The sequence below is a fragment of the Camelus dromedarius genome, chromosome X, assembly GCF_036321535.1.
Source record: "Camelus dromedarius isolate mCamDro1 chromosome X, mCamDro1.pat, whole genome shotgun sequence".
Lineage (NCBI taxonomy): Eukaryota > Metazoa > Chordata > Mammalia > Artiodactyla > Camelidae > Camelus > Camelus dromedarius.
In genome coordinates this window covers 26189246-26203011 of record NC_087472.1, presented here as the reverse complement: position 1 = coordinate 26203011, position 13766 = coordinate 26189246, and the positions used below count along the sequence as shown (strand labels likewise).

Sequence of the window (13766 nt, the reverse complement as noted above, 5' to 3'; positions counted from 1 at the left end):
GAGAAGAATCAGAGGTAGCTCCGAGATTTCAAGTTTGGTATAGAAAAATGACGGATGGAGGATTTTACAGGGAAGATGATGAATTCAGTGTTTGATGTGTGTTGAATTGGAAGTGAAAGGCTATGGAAATAGAAATAACATCAGGCCACTGGAAATTCAGAACTGAATCTAAGTAGAGAGATCAGGGTTGGAGAGCCATATCTGGAAGTCATAGCTGTGTGAGAACCAAAGCAGAGTGATGACGGGAAGTAATATAGCAAGTGACGGCCAGGCAACCGAGGACTGAATCATACAGACACCCACAGTTAGGGAATGCGGAGACAAAAACAGAAAGAAACAAACAACAAAAAGCAGAGAGATTTAAAGGGTTGAAGTCCCATAGAAATACATATTTAAGATTGTATTAAGAAACGTAAGCAGCAGTCAGGTTAAAGTGAGAGAGACACACTTTATGAATTTTTTAAAAAAAATATAAGCAATCTCAGGCTAGCCCTAGTTCATTTAGCTAAAGTGATATCTGCCTAGAAGCTCTACTTACTAACTATTTCTATATTGGTCTCTCTCCTCATCAGTAAAATAAAGACACTAACACTGTCCTGATCACTTCACAATAAATGTGAAGGCTCTTTATAAGTCATTAGGTGCTACAGGAGTGTCAGGCTTTCTCGCTGACCAACCTGTTAGCAAGGTTTCCTTTTACCCCTAGAACCTAGAAGAGTAGATATTTAAAACATGTTTGCTGAATTAGTTAATCATAACAGAGAATCAAGATACTTGAATTTTAATCCCAGTTGATTGGTTATTGACTATGAAGCCTTGGGTAAGTTAATACGCTTCTGGAGTTGTAGTTAGATCAACTTAGATGATTTTCATCTAAGGTCTCCAGTTTTTGTGGGCTGACAGCAGAAAGATTCAGCGGAGTTCGTGGGCGATAAATGGTTCAGCACAACTGAAGTTACGTCCTTTCTTCCAAACAGCAGCTTGAACATAGTCATAGAAATGGCCTTGTGCCTGACCTTTTTTTATACTCTTAAAGACAGCAGTAACATTTCTTACTAGTCAAGAACTATAATCGGTTTTCTATGTAAACACATTTGTTGGAACTCTTGTGTTCTACAGTAATAATTTATACATACTTTTAATTTGACATATACAAATAGAATCATATTCTCCGTAATGCCATTTTATGTTTAGTTTGTATAATAGGGCTTCTTCCTCATGCCCTAGCCAATGGAAAAATAATGCCATTGATTTACAAGTTTTATTGAAATGAAAAATACAAATTGTTGTTCATTTAGTGCCTTATTTAAATATGTGAGTTAAACCAATATTAATTTGTTTTTAAGACTGCCATTTCTGACTTTTGCAAGTTTTAAAATATATAACTAATGTACAATAAAATGCACACATCTTAAGTGAACAGCTTAATTTTGACAATTGTATATATCCATGCAACTTAACCACCTCAAACAAGAAACAGAACATGTCCATCCCTCCAGAAAGTTCCAGTGTGCCCATTTCCAGTCAGTTTCCCCACCCCCACTACCTGATTTCTATCAGCATACATTAGTTTTGCTGGTATCTTGGCGTCATAAAAATTGAATCATTCAGTGTGTACCCTTTGGTATCTGGCTTCTTTTGCTTAACCTAATGTTTTTGCAGTACATCCATGTTGTTGGGTATATCAGAAGTTCTTTTTCATTGCTAGATATTCCATTATATTGACATATGATTTTTAAATCCATTCTCCTATTGATGGATTCTGGATTGTTTCCAATTTGAGATTGTTATGAATAAGGCTGTTTTAAACATTCTTATCTGTGACCTTTTGTGGACATATGCATTCGTTTTTCTTGGGTTCACTCCTGGGAGTGAAACTGCTGGATCCTAGGGAAGTTATATGTTTAACTTTATAAGAAACTGCCAAAGAGCTTTTCAAAGTGGCGTGATGATTTTATACTCCCACCAGCAATTGATGAGAGTTTCAGCTGCTCTACTTCCTCACCAACAGCTGATGTTGCTAATCTTTCTATATTTTTACCATCCTATTAGACACGACTTGGTATGTCATTGTGCTTTTCATTTGTGTTTTCCTAATGACTAATGTGTTGAGCACTTTTTCATGTGCTCCTTTGTCTTTTATATATATATGTATATATAATATATATATGGAAATAGTACTGCCTGATTTTTTAATCTTATTTTTCAATTTATTGTTGCTAGTATATAGAAATACAGTTGATTTTGTATGCTGATCTTATAATCTGCAGTCTTGCTAAATCCGCTTATTAGTTTTAGTACTTTGTATATTCTTTAGGATTTTCTACATACACAATCATGTCATCTGCACAGAAAGAGTTTTACATTTGCCAATCTCTATGCCTTTTTTCTTTTTCTTGCCTTATTACACTGGCTAGGACCTTCAGCATAATGTTGAATAGAAGTTGTAAGAGCAGACATTCTTGACTTGTTCCCAAATTAGAAGAGTGTTCAGCCTATAGGTTTTTCGTAGATGCTCTTTATCAGATTGAGGAAGATCTCTTCTATTCCATTTCCTGAGGGTTCTTTTTTAACATCATGAAGGGGTGTTGAGTTTTTTCAAATGCTTTTTCTGCATCTATTGCTAGAGATCACGTTTTTCTCTTTCATTCTGTTTATGTGGTTCATTCTGTTTACACTGGAGTTTTTCCTAATTCTAAACCAACTTCACATTCCTGGGACAAACCTTACTAGCTTGCAACAGATTTTTAATTCCCCCCAAGTTCTTCCTTCTCACTGTTGCTGGAAATTTTAATTTGACTATTAAATGTTAATATACAGATTATTTATTCAAGTAGCAACATTTAATGAACATCAACTATGTGCTGTCACCATACTAGTAAGCAATATAAAATATTGTCCCTACTTTTGAAGAGTCTCAGCCTATTTGGAAAGTCAAAGAGAAAGAAAATGGGCAAGTATGGTGATAAACATCCACTCAATAAATTTATCAGAGTAAGAAAGATAGGTGTCTAGTGTTTTGCTACTCTGTGATCAGGAGAAGAATCCTGAAAGAGGTGACAGTTAAGCTTTCTTAAAGGGGTTAAATAAGTGAAAGGGATTAAAAGATAAGAGGGTAGAGCATGGACAAAGGCACAAAGTTAAGACAACACCATGGTGCTTCAGGGAAACTAATAGTACTTCACTGCTGTTGGGGATAAAGTACAAGGCTGGGCATGATGAATGATGATATTACAAAAGTATCAGCCAGATCACTGCAAGCTTTGTGTGCCAAATGAAAGAGCTTGTCCTTAGTTCTGTGAATGATGGGGAGCCATCATGAGATTTTAAGAAAGCAAGAGGGACGTGGTCTGGTTTGCATTTTAATCAGAACCCTATGGCAAGAGGGGAGGGTATAGCTCAAGTGGTAGGGCGCATGCTTAGCATGCAGGAGGTCCTGGGTTCAATCCCCAGTGCCTCCTCCAAGAATAAATAAATAATAAATAAACCTAATCACCTCCCCTGCCAACCCCCCCAAAAAAACTTTACAAAAAGAACCCTATGGCAGATTTGTGGAGGGTGGATTTGAAAGGGCCAAGGATGGAGGCAGGAAAATCAGTTAGGAAAAAATAATGAAGTCCTTAGGGATAGACTTACCATATGACCCAGGAATCCCACTCCTGGGCATATATCCAGAGGAACCCTACTTCAAAATGACACCTACACCCCAATGTTCATAGCAGCACTATATACAATAGCCAAGACATGGAAACAGCCTAAATGTCCATTAACAGATGACTGGATAAAGAAGATGTGGTATATTTATACAGTGGAATACTATTCAGCCATAAAAATGACAACATAACACCATTTACAGCAACATGGATGTCCCTGGAGAATGTCATTCTAAGTGAAGTAAGCCAGAAAGAGAAAGAAAAATACCATATGAGATTGCTCATATGTGGAATCTAAACAAAACAAAACAAAACAGAAACACAAAACAGAAACAGACTCATAGACATAGAATACAAACTTGTGGTTGCCAAGGGGGTGGGGGGTGGGAAGGGACAGACTGGGATTTCAAAATGTAGAACAGATAAATAAGATTATATTGTATATAGCAAAGGGAAATATATACAAGATCTTATGGTAGCTCACAGAGAAAAAAAATGTGACAATATATATATGTTCACATATAACTGAAAAATTGTGCTCTACACTGGAATTTACACAACATTGTAAAATGATTATAACTCAATAAAAAATGTTAAAAAAGAAAGAAAGGAAAGGAAGGGAAAGGAAAGGAAAGGAAGGAAGGAAGGAAGGAAGGAAGAAAGAAAGAAAGAAAGAAAGAAAGAAAGAAAGAAAGAAAGAAAGAAAGAGAAAGAAAGAAAGTCAGTCAGTCTTGACCCTTAGCAACGAGAGTAGAAATGGAGAGGAAGGGTCTGATCTGAGAAGTATTTAGGAAGTAAAACTGGCAGAACTAGGTGATGAACTGATTACAGGATGAGTAAAGAGAGTGTATTTGATTCCTAGGGTTGCCATAACAATGTACACAAACTGGGGGTCTTAAAACAATAGAACTTTATTGTCTTAGAGTTTAGAAGTCTGCAATCAAGGTGTCATCAGGGTCATGCTCCATCCGAGACTCTGGGTAGAAGCCTTCCTTGCCTCTTCCCAGCTTCTGGCGGTAGCTGTCAATCTTTGACCTTCCTAGGCTTGTAGCTGCATTGCTCGAGTCCCTGCCTCTGTAGTCACATGGTGTTCTTCCTGTATGCCTCTGTCATGTTGGATTGAAGGCTCACCCTACTCCAGTATGAATTCACCTTCACTAATCATATCTGCAATGACCCTATTTGCAAATAAGGTCACATTGTGAGGTACTGGGGGTAAAGATGTCAACTTATCTTTTTGAGGGACACAGTTCAACTTATAACAAAGGGTAAAGTAAAAACTGCTCTTAGTTTTCTAGCTAAGAGTTTATAGGGTGTGGCCACTGGCTAGATAGAAAGCACAAGTGAAAGAGTGAGTTTAGGAAGAAGATGAATTCAAAATTGTCTCAAGGACATACAGGAAGAGCCGTTTTAGCAGTCAGTTCTACAGGTCTGAAGTTCATCTCTTTAAGATAAAAACGAACTATTAAGATTTATAGATAGCATGAGTGATTGGCTCATCTTATTGTTGAGAACATGAGATGATAGTTCACAAAATTGTTTTAGAGCAGCTGTTATTATGGCAAAGTCGGAGATCTCTATCTTGAGGTATTATAATATCATTCTCACTAATTTTAGAACCAATAGACAGGAAGGAAGAATTCTTGACCAAAATCACATCATTTTAATAAACACCTATGTCACTAATGCAACAGCTTGAAAGTTGTCAAATTGTCTAAATATTTTTGTGTGTAATACAATTTCAACATAAAGGGAAAATAATGGACATTTATAGGCTTAGTGAAATTCACCCTGTTAGACAATGACATCCTCAGTTTGGAACAATGTATCCCTTTTTAAAAATACTTCCTGTCTATATGTCACTACTTGTAAGTACAGTTAACATCCTCATTACATGATAAACAAAATAAACAGATGTAGTTTACTATTGTCAATATTAACTTCATACTTTTAAGAATGGTTTCAATTTCATATATTTCAAGTATTTGATTTAGAAAATACAGTCACACAACTGTACTCTTTCTGTGCATTTCATTAAATTCAGTACATTCTGTTCTTTATTAACTTGAAATGGTTCAAAATACATTTGCCCAGAACTCTAAAACTATCTCTAATTCCTGCTTGCATTTTTCTCTCAACACAGGAAGTTTTGCTGGAGTTGCTAGAACAATGTGTGGATGGCTTATGGAAAGCAGAACGTTATGAAGTAATCTCTGAAATTTCCAAGTTGATCATTCCAATTTATGAGAAACGTCGAGAGTTTGAGGTAGGTAATTTAAACATCTGCATCATTGGTCTATATATTTTATTTTGGTCTTAAGTTACTATCCTTAAAAAATGCTATGAGGTTCTAAAAGTAGAGTCCTACCTTATATTCATATAAATTTTCCAAATGAAATTAAGGATAAAAAATCTAAAATTGAAATTTACATTATATCAGCAGTTCTCAAAACATTTTTATTTAGCAGTCTCCCCTCCTTCCCTCATGGCATAAAACGATTAATGTTGTCTTCACTAAATCTTTGCTAAAAAGGCTGTTGGATTTCCACGCTGCCTGGGAAGAGGCATTGGCAGGATTCAATTCTTTACAGTTTGACGGGGAGATGAAAAGTGCTGGCAGATGACAGTGAGGGAGGTAATAAGACACTAGTAATAGCCCTATTATGAGAAATTTTTCAATTTAGTCGGCTGGATAAAACTGTTGATGAAAGGTAGTTAATAAAGAATAGCAGTATGATGAACAGCTGTTGCCACCAGCACTGAACAGGAATTCTTTATTTTCATGTTTCTAAGTCCCTATCATAATTTTCTACCCCTCCTATGCTAGGAAGGGGTGATTTAGGATTCAAGCCATTTTTAAAGCAATTTATCCTTCAATATAGCAAGTAGTCTTTCGTTGCTGAAGAAGTTTCCAAGAGTGAAAACATACATTTAATATCATCTATATAGTGCTCTCATCTGTGCTCCAAACTGGCTCTGAGCAAACTCACTTTTTCTGGGTCTTTCTCTCTTTGCCATACTGTTGGTGTATATGGGGCATGCCTGAAAAATCATAGTTAACGTTCAAATGATTATATTAAAAAGCAAGAGTTAGATAATTAAACCTAGGTCACGTAGATGGCAAAGAATAGCCTGTGAGACGAGACAGGAATTGGCACTGCCCCTTTGATCAAAGCATTACATCCTAAGAACCTTTTTAAAAGTTTCAGAATACCCACTTTCTTACTCTTAGGTTGAAAATCAGTCTATTAGAAACCCAGGGAGCATTTTGCTACTCAGTTGACTAAATAGGGAAAGAAGAAAAATATGTCTTCCGTACACATTAAAGGAAACGCTATGTTCTGTAGGGGAACTACTCCTATTTCCTTGTAGGGGTGCAAGGCTCTGTATAGATCCCCTAGCATTCTGCCTGAGATGAAGTAATTTTTCAGTATATCTTTGTGAGATGGGCTGAAAAGTGTCAGAGATAACACCATAAAGGTAAGGAAACTTCCTTCAAATTGAGCTCAGCTGCAGGAAATAGTATGAATGGAAAAAATTTTAGAGAAAGAATATCTGCTTCTGTAAGCCAGAAAAAGAAAAATGCCATATGATACCACTTATATGTGGAATCTGAAAAAAAGGATATAAATGAACTGCTTATTATTTATAACTTAAGATGATTGATTTCTTGAATATGTGTGAGCACATTTTGACTGTCCTTTATGATTGGATTACTGCATTCTGTTGATTCTTATTTTGTGATTGGCTTTATTCCTTTGATAACTATGTAAGTTTAAAAAGCTAAACCTCTAAACTGTACTTAGAAACAATGAACAGTACATATATGTAAATTTTTAAAATGCACAGTATATTGTATATATGTATTTACATGCAATATATTGTATATGTGCATCAAATTGTATCAGTTTTACCTCATAAAACTGAAAAATGGGGACTAAAACAAAGTAAAACTAACCCCCGAGTCACACAAAAAAGAATATCTGCTTCTGTGCTCCCCCTTTTTTTATTGAAGTGAAATTCACATAACAATTAACCATTTTCAGGTGGACAGTTCTGTGGCATTTCGTGCATTCATGGCATTGTGCTCCCACCACCTCTCTAGCTTCAAAATGTTTTCATCACCCCAGAAAAACACCCCATATCCTTTAGGTAACCATTCTCCACCCCATCCTCCATCCCCTAGTAACCACTAATTTGTTTTCTGTCTCTGTGGACTTGCCTGTTCTGGATGTGTCATAAAAAAGGATTAATACAAGATGTGACCTTTTGTGTCTGGCTTCTTTCACTTAGCATAATATTTAGAGGTTTATCTAGGTTGTAGCATGTATCAGAACTTCATTCCTTTTTGTGGCTGAGTGATATTCCATGGTATGGATATGCTAGTTTGTCCATTTACCTGTTACAGACATTTGGGTTGTTTCCACATTTTGACTGTTACAAATAGTGCTGTTGTAAACATTTATGTATAAGTTTCTATATGGGCATGTTTTCACTTCTCTTGGATATATACCTAAGAGGGTAATTGCTGGGTCATACAGTAACTGTATGTATAACTTCTGAGTAACCACCAAACTGTTTTCCCTTTTCCCTTCCCCCCAGCAATGTACACAGTCCACATTTTGACCAATACTTGTTTTGGTTTCTTATTACAGCCCTCCTGGTGGATATAAAGTGGTGTCACATTGTGGTTTTGATTAGTATTTCCTTAATGACCAATGATTTTGAAGATCTTTTCATGTACTTGTTGGCCATTCATGTATGTTCTTTGGAGGAATGTCTATTCAAGTCCTTTGCTCACTTTTAAATTGGGATGTTTGCCTTTTTAATGTTGAACTGTGAGAGTTCTTTATATTTTCCGGATATGAAAATTTATCAAATCTGTGATTTGCAAATATTTCCTCCAGTTCTGTAGGTTGTCTTTTCATGTTCTTGATAACGTTCTTTGCACAGTGCGTGCCCGTTTTCTGGATGTGAAAAGAATATATTCTTTGAAAATGTCTGTGAACTTGTATAAAAGCCGTCCTCACACAGGCTCACACCATCATTTTTGTGTCTGCATTTCATGTTCTTCTTCCAAAGTGCTTGGACAGATTGTTTACTCCACCTAAGGGCTCAAGCAAAGCATTCTGCTTCTCTTTCAGTTAAATAATTCAGACATATAGAAAATAGTAGTCAATAATACATTATTTGTAAAGTATACATTATCATTGGTATATTAATGAAATGAAGCATAATATTTAGAAATGGCAGTGTCATTTGACAAATTGAAGCTCCACCCTGTGACCTAAACTTGTTAAGGAGTTTTGTTTAATTTCGTGACCAAGAGGGAGGGGAGTGTGAGTTACCCCACCAAAACCATTTTGAAAAGGAAATAGTGTTGCTTTTTTTCCCCCTGTGCATTTATCTTAGACATTTAGTAATTAACCAAAACATAAAGCTAAAGTTTATTCTCATTTTTTTCAGAAACTTACTCAAGTTTATAGAACTCTTCATGGAGCTTACACAAAAATTCTGGAGGTTATGCACACAAAGAAAAGGCTTTTAGGAACTTTCTTCAGAGTTGCCTTTTACGGCCAAGTAAGTATACTTTAGTTAATAAAGTTGTTTTTCTTTTTAAACTTTCATCTTTGAATTGTTAGATTACTATAGCAGCGGTTATTGGTCCTAGGAGTCTGTCTAGATGGAGTGCCTATCACAACAGCAGGAAGCCTCTTTTGTGAGTGTAAAGTTCACTTTCGTTCCCATATCTAAATCCACTAGGTCAGAGTACAACATATAAGATTTGCATTTTTCCTTCAGTTTCATTTTATGTTAGGCTTCTTAAATATATATTTAATATCTAGTACTGCAAGTTTCCAAATAAAAATCAGGTAAGCATGCAGGGAATGAAAAAAATCAAGTGTGGAGCTCTTCAGGCCAATAATATGTTCATATGACCGTGAGTTTGAAAATTCTCACTTACTTAATTTAAAAGAGTGAATATAGGCATGTAGCTTTTAGTACTATTATTTAAAAATCTATTCCAAATACATTATTGCTAGTTATTTAGTAGGTTTTCTCTAAATACTGTGTTTGCTCATACTACTTATAATTTACTGTATGTTTAACTTTACAATAGTCTTTTTTTGAAGAAGAGGATGGAAAGGAGTACATCTATAAAGAGCCAAAGCTCACCGGCCTCTCGGAGATTTCCCTGAGACTTGTTAAACTTTATGGTGAAAAATTTGGTACAGAGAATGTCAAAATAATTCAGGATTCAGACAAGGTAACATATGCGCTGCATTTTGAAATCATTACTTGTTACTTCCAAGCATGGTACATTGCTCCTGACTTTTTCCTTTTTCAGCTGGGGAGAAGCATGGAAAATAGAGCCTTTCTAGATCGTGCAAGAAAGGATAGCGGCTTTGGAGTCAGAGAGGATTCAAATCTCCACTGTCTGCCACCTGCTAGCTCTGTGACCATAGGGAAGTTACTTAACCTCTCTGTGCCTCATTTTCCTCATTGGTAAAATGGAAATAATAGTGCCTTCCTCATGGAGTTGTATGGATTCAGTAAGTTAATATATGGAAAGTGATTAGAGTTCTGGTATATAAAAAAGCATTCACTAATACTAGAAGCTGGCATGCTCAATAAAGGTTAGCTATTACTGTGAATGCTGTTGTGTGCATGATTGCCAATTTCATACTTTATGATTAAAATAATCTTCGTGCACACATTTTATTCTAAGGTATCCTTAGTCTAGTAGTTGCATTTGCAGTGATGTAGATTTCAGAGAGATGCCTTGGGCCTTGCTGTAACCGCTATCCATCCTACTAGGCCCTGCCAAGGCAAGGAAGGATGAGAAAGGTTCCAGCAAGAGACGCTCTTTCCTAGAAATGCATAGTTCCCTACAGACAGAATTTCAGGAAGGCACAGTAGGAATGCCTGACTGTCCTTAGTTGCCATGGGTGTGCCCAGGATGAGCACTGATTTTTAAGGTAGGTACAACCTATACAGCGCAGGGTCTACAGGCCCTAGCAGTATTTACTGAGTGACTATGATTTGCATGGTGCTGTGTAAAGTACTTAACAGCTAATAGGCAGCGTTGCCAGAGTGAGAAGCCCATGGCAATGGTAAAGATACTTCATTTTCTACCATGAAAATGATTTCTTCACTTTGTAGACTTACCTTTATCTCATGGAGGTTGTTTTATCTTAAACATATGCCTTAAGATATTTAAAAATAGATGTGCTGGTAGGTTCAAAAGTCATTAATATTCAGCAAAAAACCTCTCAATACTTATCAGTTTCACTATTTTGTGTTGTTTTATTGAATTAAGACAACGGAAAATGTTATCTCCTTGTAGCCAGAAAGGCTTAAGCTTGCTGCCATGCTACTGATACTATAAATGGAAAGTTAATGGAAATCCAAACTTGCAGTACAACATGCAGTTTTCTACTTTATTCTGCCTCTGAAAACCTGGCCAACAAGCAGTAATGACAAATCACCATCAGGCAGCTGGACTCCTGACATTATTTGTGTGTACAATATTTTAGTCATTCCTCACAGGCAACAGCCATAATAAGCAGTTGCTACTTTTAAAAACCTTATTTTTTTTCTTAATGTGTGAAATCCAAAATTAAAAACACTTTTACTTGCCAAAGAACAAAATCTGCTTAAGGGCACAGACAATTTGAGGAACAGTTGGGCAATGTTTTCCAGAATTTAAAATGTATGTTTCTTTGGAGCCAACAATTTCATATTTAAGATTTTATCTCGTAGATGTACAAACACAAAGATGTATGTTTAAAGGTGTTTATTGCTACAAAGTTTGTTAACAAAAGCCTGGAAGCAATCTGATGTCCATATGGTTAAAGAAATGATATCACCCACATAATGGATATAGTAACCTAGGTGTTACAAATTTTGTAAGTATTGATATGAACCCATCAGGATATATTATTGAGAGAAAAAAGGTGAGGTACAGGACATTATAGATAGGATGATCACATGTGTGTAAAAACTGGTATTCACATTTACTCACTTGTGTATGCTTAGGAAATTTCTGGAATGATACATACAAAATTGTTAACCAAGGTTATCCCTGAGGAGAGACTAGAGTCTTATGTGGAAAGACAGACTTTTTAAAAAACTTTTCATGTATACCCTTGTGTTCTGTTTAAATGTTTTACCATATACATATTTTACTTTTATAAGGTTAAAATCAAGCTTGATCTCTAGTTTGTTGAGTGCTTTTATTATGAAAGGGTGTTGAATTTTGTCAAATGTTTTTCCTAATTGTTTCAGGTGATCATATGGTTTTTCCCCTTCATTTCTGTTAATGTGGTGTGTATTACATTGATCAATTTTCCCACGTTGAACTATCCTTGCATCCCAGGAATAGATCCCACTTGGTCATGGTGTGTAATCCTTTCAATATGCTGCTGAATTTGGTTTGCTAGTATTCTTTTGAGGACCTTTGCATAAGGGATATTGGTCTGTAGTTTTCTTGTACTGTTGTCTGGCTTTGGTATCAGAGTAATGCTGACCTCATAGAGTGAGTTAGGGAGTGTTCCTTCCTCTTCACTTTTTGGGGAAAATTTGAGGATTGATGTTAGTTTTCCTTGAAAACTTCACCAGTGAAGACATCAGATCCAGAGCTTCTCTTTGTTAGGAGATTTTTTAAATTATTGATTCAGTCTCTTTACTAGTTAAAGATCTCTTCAGATTTTTCTATTTCTTCATGGTTTAGTTTTGGTAGGCTTTGTGTTTCTAGGAATTTGTTCATTTCACATTTCATCTAGGCTGTCTAATTTGTCGGCATATAGCTGCTCATAGTACTCTCTTATAATCCTTTTTATTTCTGTACAATTGGTAGTAATGTCCTCATTTTCATTTCTGATTTTGGTAATTTGAATGCTCTTTTTTTTTAGTCTATCTATTAAAGCTTTGTCAATCTTGTTGATCTTTTCAGAGATCCAACTTTTAGTTTCATTGATTTTTCTCTATTTTTCTATTCTCTATTTCATTTATCTATGTTATAATCTTTATTATTTCCTTCCTTCTGCTAGCTTTGGGTTTAGTTTGTTCTTTTCTTTTTAGTTCCTTAAGTTGTAAAATTAGATTGTTAATTTGAGATCGTTCCTATTTTTTAATGTTGAATGTTTACAGCTATAAATTTCCCTCTTAGCACTGCTTTTGCTGTGTCCCATAAGTTTTGGTAATGTTGTGATTCCATTTTCATTAATCTCTAAGTATTTTCTAATTACTCTTGTGAGTTCTTCTTTGATTCATTGATTTTTTAAAAGTATATTGTTTAATTTTCACAAAATTTACTTCTTAAACTTGAACTTATACCAATTTCAGTAACAGAAAAATTCTGCTCCTTTAACAGCTCCATCCCTAACCCTTTCAGTTGTTGATGTCACAGAATCACATCTCTATATGTTGTGCATCCAAAAACATTAGCTAATAATTTTAATGTATTAGTCTCTTAAATTATTTGGAGTTATAAACCAAAGTTTTGGTAATACTAGCTTTTAGACCAATTTTTAAATGTATTAGTCTTAAATCATGTAGAAAACAAAAAGCAGTAAGCAGTATCGTTACCATGGTTATGATAATACTAACTTTTGTAATTACACACGTATTTTTTACTGAGATCTTTATTTCTTCATACAGCTTTGAGTTACTGTCTGATGTCCCTTCATTGTAACCAGCAGGACTCCCTTTAGTGTTCCATATAGGGCAGCTCTAGTGGTAACAAACTCCCTCAGCTTTTCTTTATCTGGGTATGTCAATCTCTCCCTCACTTTTAAGGAGAGTTTTGCCAGATATAGGATTCTTGATTGACAGATTGTTGTTGTTGTTTAGCACTTTGTATCAGTTCAGTGCCTTCTGGCCTCCAAAGTTTCTGATGAGAAATCTGATCATCTTATTGAGGATCCCTTGTATATTACTGAGTCATTTATCTCTTGCTCCTTTCAAAATTCTCTTTTAACAGTTTGATTTTAATGTGTCTCAGTGTGGGTATCTTTGAGTTACCCTACCTGGAGTTTGTTGAGCTTCCTGGATGTTTATAGTCATGTTTTTCATCAAATTTGGAAAGTTTTCAGCCATTATTTCTTCAAA

General features: G+C 35.4%; 1 protein-coding gene across 5 annotated transcripts in view; it reads left to right on the top strand.

Annotated features, from left to right (window-relative positions):
* The window catches only part of DOCK11 (dedicator of cytokinesis 11), a 169920-nt gene that overhangs the window by 143230 nt on the left and 12924 nt on the right, over positions 1-13766 (top strand). For 4 of the 5 annotated variants that reach the window (XR_010379362.1, XM_031445367.2, XM_031445366.2 and 1 more), the window contains 3 exons: positions 5797-5919; positions 9120-9233; positions 9775-9921. Coding sequence is in view for 4 of the 5 variants with exons in the window: in XM_031445367.2 (XP_031301227.1) it covers positions 5797-5919; positions 9120-9233; positions 9775-9921 (384 nt within the window). In the remaining variant the exon portion in view is untranslated. Of the gene's footprint in view, positions 1-5796; positions 5920-9119; positions 9234-9774; positions 9922-10002; positions 12569-13766 lie in introns of those variants that run through there. The other variant, XM_064482814.1, reaches the window with a different exon arrangement.